Source organism: Atta colombica, unplaced genomic scaffold (genome assembly GCF_001594045.1).
Source record: "Atta colombica isolate Treedump-2 unplaced genomic scaffold, Acol1.0 scaffold47, whole genome shotgun sequence".
NCBI classification, from domain to species: Eukaryota; Metazoa; Arthropoda; class Insecta; order Hymenoptera; family Formicidae; genus Atta; species Atta colombica.
The window spans coordinates 1,099,445-1,117,472 of NW_017259536.1; the positions used below are offsets into that span (position 1 = coordinate 1,099,445).

The 18,028-nt window shown below is 32.1% G+C and overlaps 2 protein-coding genes across 2 annotated transcripts in view; one reads left to right on the forward strand and one right to left on the reverse strand.

Annotated features, from left to right (window-relative positions):
- The first annotated feature begins 1,164 nt into the window (after nucleotides 1-1,164).
- On the forward strand, nucleotides 1,165-3,517 carry LOC108691510 (tetratricopeptide repeat protein 5-like). Its single transcript, XM_018199283.1, has 8 exons — nucleotides 1,165-1,442; nucleotides 1,580-1,930; nucleotides 2,071-2,313; nucleotides 2,411-2,464; nucleotides 2,547-2,732; nucleotides 2,857-3,029; nucleotides 3,121-3,265; nucleotides 3,359-3,517. The coding sequence occupies exons 1-8, from the start codon at nucleotides 1,359-1,361 to the stop codon at nucleotides 3,476-3,478; spliced, it is 1,356 nt and encodes a 451-aa protein (XP_018054772.1). The 5' UTR covers nucleotides 1,165-1,358; the 3' UTR covers nucleotides 3,479-3,517.
- A 985-nt stretch (nucleotides 3,518-4,502) lies between these two features.
- The window catches only part of LOC108691496 (torso-like protein), a 23,352-nt gene continuing 9,826 nt past the window's right edge, over nucleotides 4,503-18,028 (reverse strand). The window contains exons 2-4 of the mRNA XM_018199258.1: nucleotides 7,866-8,196; nucleotides 6,919-7,258; nucleotides 4,503-5,879 (exon numbers count right to left, since the gene is read on the reverse strand). Of these exons, the coding sequence (XP_018054747.1) occupies nucleotides 5,484-5,879; nucleotides 6,919-7,258; nucleotides 7,866-8,167 (1,038 nt within the window). The 5' untranslated portion in view covers nucleotides 8,168-8,196 and the 3' untranslated portion in view covers nucleotides 4,503-5,483. The remainder of the gene's footprint in view (nucleotides 5,880-6,918; nucleotides 7,259-7,865; nucleotides 8,197-18,028) is intronic.

Genomic DNA, 18,028 nt, shown 5'->3' on the forward strand with positions numbered 1-18,028 from the left:
ATAGTAATATGAAACTAATATTATTAAAAAATTTCTATATAATAAATAGAAGTAACGATTCTTATATTAAAAATGTTATATAGTATATTTATCGCTTCATTCATGTTTTGTTTAAATAAATAACGTACTAATTACTGTAAATTTTAGATAAGACCGTTTTATAATACTAAAAACGTTTTTCTACAAAGATATATAATTATCATATTATGCAATAAAAAATAATTCAAATAATTTTCGAATTAAGGGATATTTTTAGAACATATATGAAAATTCTAAAATTATTTTAAAAAATTGCTTATTTGTATATCTGGCTAATTAACGTAATAAATATTTATAAAAAAGATAAATATTTATCTTTTAAATATTTACTCTTGATGTATGTACATAATATAAAAAATATTGACACAAAATTTAGAAATAATATTTTTATATGCACATTTCTACATTGTAATAATATAAAATCCATTTTTACATACAAAAAATTAATCAACATTATCAAGAAAAAAATAAATTTGCGTTCTCTTATTACATTATAATCTTTTCATTAATTTATGTAAAATTATTTTGTATGCATCTAAAATAAATTCTTTTTTCCTCTATTCTCCTAGAAAAAAAATATAAATATTTTACTACTACAGCTAATTTATAAGTAGCTCGTAATATGCTGCTTACAAAAAATGCTTTGTTAATATTAATATTTAATTTTATATGTTAATTTAAAAAAAATAAACCTTAATCATTAAAATTTAATGTTAAGAAATTATAAAATCTCAATAAAATCGTTTTTGATATTTTATAATACGAATAAATTTTACTCACAAATTTTATTAAAATTGATACATTTATTTAGATAACATTAATTTATCCTTCATTCCTTGAGATTCGTAACAAAATTAAACTTTTTAAATTTTTTAAATGATAAAAAAAAGAAAAGTAGTTCAAAATACGTTTAATAAATTATGCAAGATTCATTTTCTGATCGAAGAAACAAGAATTTTGTATTCGTTCTCAACAAGCTCACTAGCGAGACAATATTCATTTCAAACCGCCATTTATGTAGAAGTTCATTTTAATATGTTTATTTGCCGTAAGTGGCGTTGTTGTCACTATCGTAAAAGACCTTGAAAACGTCCTTGAGTGTAGTATTACTCCATATTACTTCAAACTACATGTTCCATTCACGAACTCTATAACCTGTACATCTTTATTTTGACAATTCGCAAATGATTACTTCCGTGCTACAAACGAGCTTGTATGATTCCGATCGAATTATGAATAAGATTTTCCGCCTGAAAGGCGTGTAACACACGATAAAGTAATGTTTATTTGTTACGCTTTGTAATATAACCCATAAAAAAATGTCCGCAATTATAGATGACAAAGTTGTCGCAGGTGCAAAGAGTTCAAATACTGTCAAGAAAGATCCAATTGTAGCGTTAACGGTACGTAAAATACATTAAATCTTTCCTATATAAATCTTTCCTATTATTTTTTCTTTCCTTTTTCTTTTATTAATTTTTATTGATATGTTCACATTTAAGTATTATTGTTTTTACCTGCTGACTGCTATCAATTTCAGGAAAGAGTAAGAGCTTTGTATCTCTTTCGAGATCGTTATTTTGAGACACATTCTATTGATGAAGCGATTAAGAAAAATATTGACGTGGAGAAGGAAATGAAAGATACGTTGAGCAAGTTTGATGAATGTAAAGGATATGAGATTGATGGTTCACGTGCAAAATATTATTATTTAAAGGGAAGAGCTCTAAACGTAGTGGACCGTTTCATTCCTCAGGCAGAAGAACTTTTAAGTAAAGCAGTGAAATTAGAACCTAAATTAATAGAAGCTTGGAATGAGCTGGGAGAGTGTTATTGGAAGAATGATGATATAAAACAAGCAAAGAATTGTTTTGTTGGCGCTCTGCAACATGTATATTTCTTTCTTACTTTATTTAACATAGCTTAAGTTGAAAGAAAAAAATTGTTTAACTAATAAATTGTTATGTTACATATATATATATATATATATATATATATACATATATATAGCACATTTTATTTTTTTTTTAGGACAAGAATAAAGCATCTTTACGAAATCTGTCGATGGTGCTTAGACAGGAGCAAACATCATCCTTTGAAGAGCGAATAAAAAATATTCAGCAAGGAGTAGAATATGCTAAGGAAGCTGTAAGCCTTGACACAACTGATGGAATCTCCTGGGCCATATTAGGGAATGCCTACCTGTCTTCCTTCTTCACTGTAGCACAAAGTCCGAGTACGTTACGTTCATGCATGTCGGCATATATGCAAGCGGTAAGACTATGGATGACGAATATTTGTTTATTATATAAACATGTTATTGTAAATGTACAATTTTGTCTTTATATATTCAAACTTAATTTTTTTTTAGGAAAAAGATATTATTGCAAGAAGTAATCCTGATTTATTTTATAATAAAGCGGTAGTAAGTATGAATACGTTTCTGCAATGTTTATTTTAATATTTCTTTTCTCTTTGAAACTTTTTAATTTACAAATTCATTTTAGGCTCTAAAATATCAAGAAGAATATAACTTAGCGTTACAATCATTTGAAAATGCAATGGCACTCGATCCATTGTGGGAAACACCGCGCAACAAACGTGATGAATTATTACAATATCTTAAAGATATACAAAATTCAATTAATAATAATGGTTATGTAAAACCAAAACGATTATATCAATTAATACGGGTATTTATATCATAGAAATTAATAATAATAAGATAGTAAACAGCTAGATATATTAATACATATGATAATATAACATGTGATTTTGGCACAATATACATATTTATAGGTTTATAATTAAATGTAGGCATTGGATGTTAAACACTTAGGACCATACAAAGATGGAGCATATACATATGGGGGAAAGTCTATAAAGTTAGATTTAATTCCGTTACAAGAATTAACTCTTGGATTGAACATGGAAAAAGTCGTATTTGGAAAAGTAGTTTGTTGGATTCAGGATTCGGATTGCGTTCCTTTGTAAGTTTATCTACTTTCTATATAACGCAAATTTTTCTGCTGAACATTAACTTGCTACATTAATTAAAGCTGTATAATTATTTTTTTTTAGTGCTTTTTGTCTCATGGATGAACAGAAAACATGTGTTGTTGTTACTGTATATAATCTAGCTAAAGGCCGTGGAGTTACGGTCGGGGATTCTGTTGGTATACCAGAACCTTTCGTTATACATCAAAAATTTTCCTATATGAATAATGTAAGTATTGTGTACAGTGTGTACATATTTTACGGAATGAATCGAATCTTGTCAAACTTATGATAATACATTTCTCTTTCATTCTTTTTTTAGGATTTTGATTACAAATCTATACGCGTTGAAACACCGATTGTACTTGTAGTTAATGGAAGAAAATTAGGTCGAGAGCAACAAGCTAGTGCAAATTTGCATACTTTTAAAAAGACAGATTAGATTTAATGATGAGCGATACGTCGAGTATCGAGCACGTCTCAATTATCGTCAGTTATAAATAATTTTCAGTCTTATTCTTATTTTTCAATAATAACTAATATACTATTTTAATAATGAAACTCAGTATATATTTAAGACTTTATGCAAGAAATTTAAAATAATACATATTTCGAATCGTTAAATGCGCTAATACGTGTTGGCAATAATCAAAAAGAATAAGTTAAATATATGCTACGTTATATATATATTTCGTATTTTATAACAATGAGAAATCATTTATATATCGTGCACATCTAAACTGCCGCATTTATAAAACTTATAAGAAAAAAGATATTGATACATATTTTTTTTCATTGTGATAATAATTATATGCAGTTCGCAAAAGCAGTAAATTAATATCTGCCAATTATTAATTTATAGAGTTATAAGACTTCGTTTATATCTTTTATTTAAATTCACATGATTAAAATAGAAATTAATATTTTATATATACGTTTTAAATAGTGAACGTATTTTAGTCTCTATTATCTGATATTTAAGTGTTTTAGAATCCGTCTGTTGATCTCTCGAATATTTTTGCATATTTAATTCAAAACAAGAAATTTTAAAACAAAAAACGAAGACGTTAGAAACCTTTAATCAAAGAAAGTATGATTTGTTGCTAAAAAATCAAACGAAATATCTGTAATATTTACGTCTATAAATCAGCGAATTCTAAACTCTTATTGTTTTAAGAATTCGATCTTCTACAATAAATTTTGATCATTAAATTTCGCTACGTCTAGATTAACTAAAATATAAACATTCGAAGAACTGCCTTTATATTTTCCGAGAAGCGGCAAAATAATTAGTCCTCGGAAAATATATATAGAACTTAATTTATTTATTTTATAAAATTATATTATCTGATTAATAATTTGTTTAATAATTTATCATATGATACAATTAAATTATTAAAATAAATAGTATAAGATATAGAATGCAAAAATAATTTTGATAGAAATTTTATAGTTACATAATTTTTATCGACATTAATTAGTATTAGATTAATTAGATAATCCAATTTGCATAGTGTCATAAATAGTCATAGTATCGGTATTTTCTTTTATATCACGATATACTGTTCGTTCGAAACTTGTATATCAAAATATTAAAACAGAACAAAGGTTGTGAGTATGTTTTGCGTACACACAAGAGTATCACGATAATTTCAAAAAAAGAAGGGAAAAGAAAAAAACGAGAAAAAAGTTTTTGGTATCAAATCAACTGTTTTGCAATGCCATTAGATTGATTTGTTGTATAATATAAAATTTCCTATAATATTGATCCACAATATAAATTCATCTACGAATATACATGATCATCTTTTAATAACTTATACGGAAAAATATGCAAGAGAAAAAATTTTCTCTAGTTTTACAAAAAACAACAGAGCTTATTATAAGATAAAATACCTAAATGATAAATTCGCATTTCAAGCGAAGTATTGATCCATTGATCTGCATGTGTTGTACAATGCACATCGGGTTAAACAAACAAAACGCACAAATAATTTTTTGTATATATATAAATATATAAAATACATGCTATCTCTTTTTTACGTCAATGGATCAATTTCGAGTAAAGAACTTACGGTATATTGTGACACCATGTTCTTCAGTCAGATCGTACGAATAATGTTTGTGATATATTAAAAATATTTTGTATAAAGATGTTTTCTAATGATTACAATAATAAATACTTATTTATAACAATAACAGTATTTATGCATTATTGTATATATGTAGCAGAAGGATATATCCGTCCGAGGAACCTTTATAGTTAGCGTTAACGACTCATCACGGGCGCTGAATCGTCAATCATTTCTAGAGACACCGTGGATCCTCACATCGAAATTATCAGTGTCACTTACATTCTCACACTGATATACATATTGTCGTTCGACGACGTCAAGCGCGAGCGATATCCTAAATGCTTTCAGTCCGTCTACAATTACATTATGCCATCACATATTCACCTCCCAGAGCTTGAAATAGTTGTCGATCACTTCCAGAAACCACTGACGTCTTTTTGAATCCTTAAAAGCTGGCGCCAATGTCCGCAATTGTAATTGCAGTAACGCTTCGTCGCCCAACAGGCTGTCTAGTTGCTTAAGCAACGCCGTGTCACCGTGCAACTTTAGTAAACTGGCGTAAGTGAAGATATAATATTGCACTCGAAGACGTTGCACGGCCCACGCTTCCACGCTACGATTGCCGCTTGCCGATTGTATGGAACCCATATGCTCCGCGTACCATGGTGAAAAATAATTGCTCAGCTCGAGAGACGACAGCTCCGCGACTCCCCGTGTCTTCAGTCGTTCTTTTATTCGTGAATATACTTGAGGAGTGTATACGAATACCTGAAAAAAAAAAAACCTTTTAATCATACATTTATCAAATGACATCCGAATTTAGGATCTGCAAATTTAGAACGATGATATGCTTGTTAAAATCGTGCTCAATTAGCAGCGAAGAACAGAGATTGGGACCTCTCGATTACGACATCATATATTTCAGACAGAGACGTGATTTCACTTTTACTGACATTGGCAAGATGATGTAAACTATTAGTAAGAATAGTAGACTCGGTATAATAGGACGTGTTTCTATGCAGTTTACATATGTAAACTGAATTAAAAATGCATTTGTGTTAGTCGAGAGAATGTACAATGAATGAGTTTTGTTTCACTTTTATCTAACCGAGACTACAGCATTATTTTCACGGTAAGCCGATTGCAATAGCGATCAACGAACCGCATAATCAAGAAGGATGCGCCAATGCAAAGAAACGAATTTCATGCCTATTTTTATTATCGTTATGGCATTGAAGTGTTGATCGCAATTTCACATAAGTACGCACGTATACATATTTTCCACCTCTTCCTTTAAAAAAAAAATATTTTCCTAATCATGAATATATTCATTATTCCATTTTGTTAGAATGCGTTTCATAAATTATTGCATGCATCATTTAATGAGTTATTGCAAAATTGGCGCATATATAGCCGGTATTCAGAGTTTTTTTATCCGTTCTTATTTTAGATTGTCTTAAGTAATGTCTCATTAATGAGACTCTCATAGTCAATTCTTATATTTAAAACTGTTTGAAATACAGATATCATAAGCGATAGAGTCGTATTAATATCTTAAAACATTTAAGATAATCTTAAAGTAAGAACGGACTATAAATACCAATCCGTGATCAGCTTATGACATCTTAAGATTATTTAAAACGATCTTAAGAACCGATAATAAGACTATAAATATCGACCTGTATCTCGCAATGATTCTTATTTTATTAAAAATGTGTATGTGATTAATCATTATTATTTATCAAAATATAAACGGTTCACTTTTCACAATCTGACTGTTTTAAAATTAGATATTCCGATCGCTTACTTGATAAAGCGAATTTCCCGTAATATAGGAAGCGATGTAGTGTGAACCGAAGTTCCTGATGAATCGCACAACACTCGCGGTATCGCCGACCGTGACGTTCTCGGTTTGCCGCAACACAGAATCATCAAGGACGAGAGTCTCAGCGGTGCCGGCGAGTCGTTGATTATCACGGAATCTAGCGACACGTACGAGGACGTAACAATGGTCGCCCGTGATGAAGGACGAGTTTATGCCGAGGTGCCTGGCTATGGCCGTCTTCGACCAACTACCAGTGAAGGCACGCCACGGCCTCTCGAGCTTCTCGAAAGTAAAGTCACGGAAATAGGCTTGCAGAAGCTGTCTGTAAATATAAATTGAATATATAGAGAAATCGCATTATTGCGATTTATCATCACCGAAAATATCAACTTTTTCTAAGCTTCCGCTTAAAACTAAAAAATAACTAATTGTACTGCATTATTAAATATCAAAAGAGCAATATCAACACAATCTCTTGAAAAAATATTTTGTTATTTTTAACTTCCATGTATATCAAAATATAAATCAATCCATTTCCGTCATAAATTTTCAAATAAACAACTTTCATATTAACGTATATACTTCGTAATAAACTGAGTAAAAAATTTAGTACATTTTCTTGAGTTAAAGTTGTTTAACTCCATTGTTTTAAATTAACAATAGATTGAGTATAGGAGCAGAAAGCGACCTACAGAAAATGATAAAAAATAATTCAAATATGTATATAATTTGACATTATGAATATATCAGTGAGTTTTTATTTTTTATATCAAATATTCAAATATTTAGTTCATCGCGATACCATGAAAAATTGAAAATTAATTTTGATGATTAGAGGTATATCCAAATAAGCCACATGAATTCTATTGATTTTATCTGTTCTCATTTGCGGAGACCTTTTATCTACCTTATTGTGGGTAATCATATACCTGATATTATCGCAAAATTCCATATGAAAGTCGCCATCGAAGACACTAATACTTTTGCCTGCTTGGCGTTGCTTGAGCGGCAACGGTGTGGAATTCTTGAAGACGTCGAGGGTGGGTTCACGGAATATCCAGGTCTCCGTATCGTTACGCGGCACAACTCGCATACTGATGCTCAGGTAACCGTAACGGCTGAAGACGTTCACGGCGCCGCCGAGTCGCGGACGCTGCGACCTGGTGATGTGGACGCCGATCAGTAACGCGAGCATCGATGCCAGGAAGAAGAGCCGCGTGCGTGACCACATCTCTGGGCGGCTACCTGGGTCAGTGATATCTGAAACATAGATCAAATCGGCACGAAATTTATCAAGTTATAAGCAAATAACAAATTGACTATGAAGTCCATTTATTCTCTAAAGTATTTAAAATCTGGCGGTCTTGACGTAATGTTCCAAATCTAAAAACTGAATCAATTCTATATGAAAAGTTTTGTTGAAATACCTTAAAATTTAGCCAGATACGAATCTGAAAATAATTTTATTAGACTATCAAAATAATTATGTAAAACGCTTATGCTGCAATACTGCAAAAAAAATTTTAAGCATTCTAGCAATCAGTTTAAACGTCCTATGTATTATTTTGATGGTTCAAACAAAATGATTTCCATATACTGAGCTCACTCTGTACAAACGTATCTCTATAAATTAAAACGTTTCCTTGCAACGATATCCACCGTTATTCATCATTAATTCACCGCGTCGTGGATGCCAGAGAAACGCTTCTAGTGTCCCATTCAATTTTGCACCATGAAACGATATTCGCATCTTATCTAACGAACATTAAGCTACTAAGAAGCCCATCTACCATGAAACAACATTCGCATCTTGCGAACGTTGGAATACTGAAAAGCCTATCTCGATTCGAGGAAGCTGCACTACCGGTCTCCAACCGCACGTGCACGAAGTCGTCGTTACCGCGTTGTAGCGTATATACTGTATCTCGTTATATCTGTGGGTCTAGATGTGCTCCATCGAGGTGTTTGCACGAGTGAAGCCAGCGGCCTTCATCCCCACTTAACTCGGAGCACCTTGGTTGTTCTGAACCTTCTTTCTTTCTCTCTCTTTCTCTCTTCCTTCGTGCATTTTGATTCGATAATTCACTCCTTGTCGATCAGGAAGACGGCGAATGCACATCTTCTTCCAGACAGCCGACGGCGAGTGGGCGACCAGCCGTCCCGCATCCGTTTCGCTTCGTCGCGTCTCGATACGGAGGCGGACACCTTGCATGGACATCATAATAACGCAGACCATTGTCATGACTATCCAAGCTGCCCTGACGATCGTTAACTCGAATTATGCTTTTGGAACGAGCAGGACGAAGTGAGAGGTCAAGAGGACAGCTGTATGACGGCATACGCTTCGTAGATAATGTTTATTATAACTGATACAAAGTAGCTTATTTTCCACGATTGAAACTTGAACGAGCAATATTGCTTATCCTACAATTTGAATTTGAATGGAGAGCGTAGTTACAAATGTTTCATGAATGCAACTTCTCCGGTTATTCCTCGAGAAATGCAAAAACGAGCTGACGGTAATAATTAGCAACAGCGTTGCGAAGCACTTTGAATTTTGCAAGATTGCACCGGCAAATTTCAGTCTTCTTAAATGCAATTTGATGAAACTTTGAGTTTACATGAAAAACAAAGCAGAGAAAGTACATTTTCAGGGAATAAATCTTCTTTCTAATCTTTGTTCGATATAAAACACTGGCGCATGAGCCATCCTTCCCCAGCATTATATAAATAAATAAAAGCAATGAAATTTTAGACAATATCATTAATTATATCACTGTCTTTCTTTCATTTTTTCGAAAAACAACCACAAGCGACGTGAACAATAAAATACCACAGTAACACTTCGAAGTACGGCGAATCCGCAACAATTACTTTTTCGAGAAGACAAGACCATATATTACAATTATAAGAGAAGCTAATTTACACCAGTTAAAAATCCGTTAGAATGGCAAAGTTGATTTTCTCCTATGTGCCTCTTGTAAGAGATGATTAAGCATACATCTCTTAATATTTTCACTCAATTAAGCATATCCGCCCGTATGTAACATATCAGACGCATCGATGCGGACGCATGTTCCATGTTCTCTGTCACTAAAATCAGTAAAGGTCCGAAGTGCAAGTCCGAGTGAAAGAAAGTTGAGCTGCAACTTTTCCCTCGTATATGGAGCCGCAAAAAAAAGGAGCTTAAAATTATGACAGACGCATGATGTGGTAGAAGTCATTAAAACGATGTTAAAAGTGGAGTATATAAAATACATATACGTGAATACATATACGCGGTATCGATGTTCAACGGAATGTAAGAAAAGAATGACGCGGTTCAATAGGAGCGTAACTCGCTTTGGAAATTCCATTAAGGATGGACAGAATTCGAGACGGAACTCTTGTTTTAGTCACAAGAGTACGAGCGAAGTAGTAATTAAGTTTTCTGTCGTCCAATAGAAGAGATGAAATTACTTGGCCTCGCAAAGGGGAACGGATCTGATGGATTAGGTTTGGCGAGAACAACGGAGTCAATTTGACCGTCCTTTCTATTTATCAAACAATCATTTAAGGTTACATTTGAGTAGATTTTCTTTTCAAACAGCAAAGGGTAAACTTGCAATACACATTTATTTTTCTCTATGAATAATATATTGTATATGACTAATTTACTCGCGATGAGAATTATTCAACCTTTCTGACAACGAGTTTCATTTATAGATACCAATCTGAATAATGCATTCGTAACGGACCGTGAAATGCGGTACAGTAGATATAATAGATGATCGTGGTAGAAATTAATTTAACGTTTAATGAAGCTTCGTGGGAGCGGATAATAATTAAATCGACCATCGTTAATAATTAACGGAGACCGGAAAGTTAAATGACGTTTAGCGTGCGCTACACGAGCACGTGCAATCGAACGCGCATTGCATCGACGTTTAACTGACATAACGAGTGCGCGATAGCCCGATTGAACTCCGCCGCGATTTTTATCTCTCAAACGACGCATATACGCCCCAATTCGTCTTTCTCGTTGTTACCAGGAATTGAACCGGCTGCATCGTTTTGCACAATGCAGCCGCTCTCGATTCGCGATTGAAATTAATCCCCCGCGGCCAAAGCGGATCGCATTTCCGTCGCATTCACTTTATAGTTTGCCAGACTACTCAATCGCGGACTCTGGGGTAAACTTTGACATTCCTATACGCTCCTGTCTTCTTTGTCCCAGTGGCCTTTGCAGTCTATGAGAATACCACGAAGCGATTAGCGTCAAGTTATAATTATGCAACCGCTCGGTCGATTTTTATTTTCGCGCACAGAAGAATAGCTGTGCGGATACGGTGAGATTAATTGCTTCGTTAATTTCATAAGACACTCCGTGCATATTTTTTTTGTTTAAAAGTATTTCTTGATTTTGATGTATTAATACCACGCGCTAATAAATTGTATTGTTACATATTGACGGATAGAAGCTAAATACGTTACGTTTGTGTGAGATCTAATAGTGTTCGATATATCAGCCGTCAGCCACGTTGTTTTTTGTAACTGTACTCTATATGACTAAACCTCATTGGGTCAACGCAGTGAAGGTGAGTCATATGCATGCGAGTTATTTAGTGCATATGTTTTGTTCCGTTAATGGAGTAACGCGATACCAATGTGGTGAATGTGAAATTTATTATTGCTATATCTGCGTGCTGTTTACGCATCGACAGACGTTTCGTTGATGTTAAACGATATCGCGCCGTCATGGCTCAACGATACATACGAATCTCCGGTAATTCACGAGTAATAGGAAGTCGTTTATCGAAAAAAAAGATCACTCTATATACCCAGATTCGAAGTTGCCAGCAGCGAACGAAAGGAACCATACATATTCATGAGGTTACAAGAACATCGAGACAGAGAATGTCTCGATTGTTTCGCTTACTATCACTCTGTCTGTCGATGATTGCATCAAAAATGTTGGTTTTTCAAAACCCAACAATAGCAAATCCCAACTGCGCGTTTTCTTTTTCATATAATAAGACATTTTATAAGGGTACTTTATTTGTGAATGCAATATACTTGTAAATAATTATTTCGTTGCAACATATACACGAATGAAATCTTTATTCTATACTCTGTAAATCTGAATCAGTGGATAATCATGATTCAGTATCGAATATGCCACTATTAATTAATGAATGAAATGTAGTATACCTAATCTATAGCGAATCTTGCTTCAGTGTATAAGTATGCATTCAATGTATATGGTATTGTAAAATTGGAATTATAATATGCTAGAACGTGCAAATATCGATATTTTAACTATATAATGCTCAAACTTTTTCTCTGTTATGCTAGTTGAATTTCATTGATTATCCAGTGCCAAGCGTACCAATATGATATAATTCAGTACCAAATATCTACTTCAATAGATTATCCACTGATTCAGATTTTTGGAGAGTAGATTTATTAAATTTCCGTGCAATACTTCTTTTTTGTAGGTAAAAAAGTAAATGTATAATCAATATATCTTATTAAAGACATCTGTAGTACTACATGGAAAGAATGGTTTTGCTAAAGTATTTCAAAATTAAGTTGAATATCTAAAAAAAATAATTTTTTTTTAAACTATCACAATAATTAAAATGCTCAAGCTATGGTTACTGGAATGTAAAAATTTTTTGCTCATTGTGCTTTGTGTCCTTCATAATTATTTTGATAATCCAACAAATTATTTTAAGATCTGTTTCTAGCTCAATTTTTAGATATTTCAGCAAAATCATCTTTTTTATGTATGTTAAGAAATCATATATGTGCTAATATTTTTATATCTATAACTAATGCATATGAAGAAAAAAAGGTTAGCGAAATGATGATAGCGAGACATTGAGAAAAGCGAAGTCACATTTCAAATTAGTAAAATGGAAGAAACGAGTTCCGCTTTCGCCGTTGCTTTCGAGGATGCGAGAGTGGTTTTTCAACTCGCGTGATTAGGATTTTCCTACCGACACAACGTGATGTTGATGTCGCGTTCTTACTCTCTTTCAATTTAAGATCATTTTATCTAATAAATTAATCTGTAGATTTCAAAACAATAATCGTAAAAGTAGTTCACGTCGTAATTTTACTTTTTTTATGTGTTTGTTATACGATTGTTTTTTATTCTATATTTAATCAAAATGACATCTATCATGTAAGATTTCAAAATGACAGATACTTTCGCAGTGGCGTCAACACTTATCGAGTGTAAAATAGAAAGTTATGTGAAACTTAACGTTGGTTCACGAGCATAAACCGGTACGTTTCTCTATACCGATGATTGCTCGTGCATCAAATGACAAATAAATTTGTATGATATATGTGTATGCTTAAGCATCTTCGAGACATCAGGTGGATAATATTCTATATAATATTCTATGCATCTTGAAAAACTGAATAAATTTTCAGAACAATTTCTAGAAAATTTGATTTATTTGAAATAAAATAAATAAAAAATTAATAAAGATATAAAATATTAAAAACATAAAATAAATAGAATTATATAAATCTTTATATAACTTTGAAAAAGAGAGGAATATCATTTTGTATTTTTATTGAAATAATCCAGTAGATATTCACATGTGATATAACTGTTTACTTTGATACAAATGTATAAGCTATGTATCGTGATGTAGGTAGGAGTTCTTTGGATAAACAAAACGAACAAAATTTGCAAACTAAAAATACTAAATAGAGAAAAAAGGTTGTAGTTATGAAACAGAAGAGGGGATGTAGAACACCAACTAATGTATAGTATATAATTTTACATATTGTACATGCACACATTTCATTATTAAATTCAATTATATCTACTTTTAAAGCCACATTCAAAGCCTCTAAACTAGATTGAAGTTACAAAATTAATATCAATACATTTCTCAGAATTACATAAAAAATACATACACGTTTGTAAAATTATCTGATATCTAAAGCTAAAATACGATTTTTACACATTAATAATCAGAATCCATGTTATAACATCTAAGCAAACTGTGAAAAAGTAATTTTGATGATCACTCTCGAAATGCAGTGTAAACTATACAAAATATTGTGATATTATATGTACAACTTTCTACATAGTCCATAACTTCTTTCCTGTATATAAAGTTGATAATTCCAAAAATTGCAAAAATATTATTATAAAACAAACACGGTTTAAAAAGATTTATAAGATCTGTAATAAGATATACAAAAAAATTTACAATTTATATGTATATAATGAAATGATGTTAAATCTTTTTAAACTGTTTGTAAAAATTGCAAATTTTTGAATATCTTATTTGCATCAATGAACAATAGATTAAACTGATATCATCAGCAATTCCTGTTAAATAATTTTGAAATCTACATAGAATATTTTTATCTACAAAGAATATTTTTTAATGCTAAATATCCATTATCTGCATATATGAGTTTCCAATTACATTTAGCAACGACATTATTGATGACTATGAGTAAAATAAACGGCTCATTTACATTAAAAATAAATAAGATAAATTCAGCTGTAATTTAACGAGGTTATATAAACCTTGGAAAGAATAAGAGATATTATAAGGATTTCTGTTGTAGTACCTTTTCGAAAAATCGATAAAACTTAAGAGGCAAACTGAAGGCGCGAAGGGAAAGAGAACTGGATAAGTCCACCTGCGGCAACTTCCTATTAGCGTATATCTACCATTACAGCCGCAGTGAATTATAGTGACGTAAAAGAAAAAAAAATCTCGGTCGAAGGATAATAATTGAACGTTGCGATAATATGGCCGTTGCGATTCGCTTGTTGCGATGATATACAGCGGCTCAAAAGTCAATGGAGAAGAATTATTTAAGTAGCCTCGCGGTTGAAACTATTGAAAGGGGTATATTGCGTCGTCCCATTAAACGCAGGAAACGCGATCACAGAGAATGATCCAAACAACTTTAGATCTAATTGAGGTAGGTTTAAGCAAACTCAATCGCGGTTAGTGCAATGGAAAATTTCAAGACGATCATCAAACGCCATCGTCGAGCAAAATTGATTGTAAAACTCAGTATTTTAAATTTAATTTTGTGCTGCTGCCATAGAAAAAATATAGGTATTAGTTAAGGAAACTGCAGGTGCACTGAGATAGATATATGTTTTGCTCGTTAGCAAAACCAGTTCTACGCTGTTTTGAAGTAGAAACAATATTAAGTAAATAACGAGATCAAGATACATGGTTGCAAAATACAGAAGCCTCCCCTCTCTCTCTCTCTCTCTCTCTCTCTCTGTCTCCCTCTATTAAATAATTCAAGAAAGTTTTTGTTTCATTTACAATTTCAGATTTATGATCTTACAGAAATAACACATAAAATAATTATAAAATATTAGAAAGATGATGCGTAGAATATTTCACATTATGATAAAATAATAAGTTCGAAAAACATTTTAAAAATTTGTTTTTCGTTCTACATAGATATTCATATCTTCTTGTATCGTAAATATTTTTAGATGTCTTTATTTGTACATCCAAAAGAATATAAACTTTTGTTTCTGAAAAATCCATCGATTAAATGATAGAATATATTTGGGAGACTATTGAGCAGGACGCTTTCAGTTGAATTCTTTACTTATTAAAGGATAGGCGCGTATAATTTTTTAATGCATAAAACAGACGCAGTTAATTTTAAAATATACATGTGTATGGAAAGAGAAAGACTGCGATGCCTCATCAACATGTGACTTATTGCACGTGTACTCAGACATTTTTGAATAATTCAGCTGTTTCATATATACGTTCCGTATCATATTTCAAGTATCATGTCGCCAAGTCTGTTCGCTATCATTTTGCAGCATAAAGAATGTTAGAAACGTTGACATAAAATCTCAAAAAAATCGTGATCAACAAATCAATGTGAATTCATCGTCGTCGATAATTGCAAATCATTGCGCGTGACTTTCACTCATTTCTCCTAAACATTAATATAAAAAATTTAAATTTCTTCTCATACTTTGTATTATATTCTACAACTCTGTATTACTTACATTCAATTTGAGTTGCAAATCCGTATATCTTTTGCATTCAATGCATTCGATGTATTAAACGTGAAAAATTTATATGTTTTCAGAAATCATATTAAAATGAGAATTAAAAGAAGAGTAAATTCTTAAAAGTTCTTATTCTGGGATAGATAAAAAAATACGGACGGCTTACCCTACCGGATCACACAAGTTTATTCCATTTCCGTTGATTGGCTTTCCCCTCCGTACGGCAAAGCCTCCCTCCCCGTGACGCTAATTGTTATGGGTCACTGACTGTACGCTTGTTACAAGACACTAGAAGATAACTCGGCTTTCCAACGTTGCCATTTCAATCAACTATGCACTTGTTGCTCTACACTTTTCTATCTCAATTAATTACAATTTCTCGCGTAATCTTATCTTCTTTACCATTTGTGAATTGTGTCGTGTTATAAACTAAAGTTGAGCTCGAAAATGTTCTATAATTTTTGGGTTATCTTCGTGTGCACTTCCCGAGAGGCATGTGATCAAAATTTAATACAACGGTAGTTTGTGTTTTGATAATACGAGTACATAGTCCGAAATTTATCAATAATTTGTCGTTATCGAGTAAAGTATAATATTTTTTGAATACAAAATTTTGCCATATTTGGCAAGTGTAACTTTAGTTTAATCAGACGTATGCTTCTTCGCCACTACATGATGTCGATAAATATTTTCCCGCTAGCGACAGCAATATATCGTAAAAACAATTTAGCAGTCGCGACTGATTTCATAATCGGCAGCTCATTTAGATATTCACACATTTCTGGAAATGCAAAGGAAGATTTAATTGCATTTTCAATTGTTAGTGTTTCTAAAGAAAAATATTATAGAATGAGATAAATGTAGTAAATTTTTATTTTTACTGACACAGTCATATTAATAGATATAATCTTGCGTAATCACCGGCACAATAATAAAAACAATAACCGCATGTGTCATCGCTTAATTATACTGGATAATACACCAATTCAAGTCAGAAAGTTAGATATGGTTATTTTGGATATTATGTAATAGAATAATGTGAATGCGTAAACTAGTTTAACTCGTATTTTGCTAGCATTAAAAATCGATATCATAAGAATGGTGGTAGTTTAATTTCTCTCTCTCTCTCTCTCTCTCTCTCTCTCTCTCTCTCTCTCTCTCTATCTATCTCAATTGAAAAGAATAATTTGCTGATATACTTTAAAAAATAATACAACGAAGAGGCATCGAAAATTATCTCGCATGAGTAATGTTAGTGACATCGCGTTATTGTCATCGATACGTATTGCGCAATGAAATCATTGAATCGCAGATGCGGTCGATTACACGAACGACAATCTAACTTTTGAGCGAGTTAGCCTTCTGCGCTTAGCCTTCTTTTTCACGTAAAATCAATTCCGTATGCGTCGCGATTGAGGTCATTCACTCGACTGACGCACGAATGTAAATTAATCTCGTTGTCGCATATGGTCCTGCAAAGCAAGCGTTTATTTTTAAAAGTGTATTAAGAGATACAACACGAAGTAGCCTTACTAATCTCAGAAAAGAAATGCAGTCTTGATATAAAATATCAAGATTTATTAAAAACATAATTTTACATGTATTGTGATTTTTTTACTGGGATTTCGCTGAGAGAACAAGTATAGAGAATATAAGAACATGTAAAAACAAGCAATATATTATATACTTAAAATTTTATAAACGTCTTATTTGTTAAAAAGAACATTTCATGGTAGCGAAATTATTCATGAGAAGACAGAGCTGAACAGATTTTTTAATGCCATACAGATTGCTATGCACAAAACGTACGTCGTTAAAGGACTTTAACCAAGGCTTCTTTCCATTCAACCTGCATTCTCTTTGTCTCGCCAAACGGGTAAAACCAGATTTTTAAAATTGCGCTATTAAGGGTTGTTATTTTTCGCTGTAAAGTGTTATTACCCCATGCATGAAAAAGTCTTTCTTTTATATTCGAAATTCCTTCTGACATAGGTATGCTAAATACATACCCGTTTGCACTTAGATGGAATGTTACAAATGTATACATAAAGAGCACTCCCGCAGATTTTATAT

What these genes read in the sequence shown, in the direction of transcription:
- LOC108691510 (XM_018199283.1), top strand. Translation starts at nt 1,359, where the DNA reads ATGTCCGCAATTATAGATGACAAAGTTGTCGCAGGTGCAAAGAGTTCA. An exon ending in TTGTTGGCGCTCTGCAACAT is followed by an intron (nt 1,931 to 2,070) that starts GTATATTTCTTT and finishes TTTTTTTTTTAG; the next exon opens with GACAAGAATAAAGCATCTTT. An exon ending in TATTTTATAATAAAGCGGTA is followed by an intron (nt 2,465 to 2,546) that starts GTAAGTATGAAT and finishes AATTCATTTTAG; the next exon opens with GCTCTAAAATATCAAGAAGA.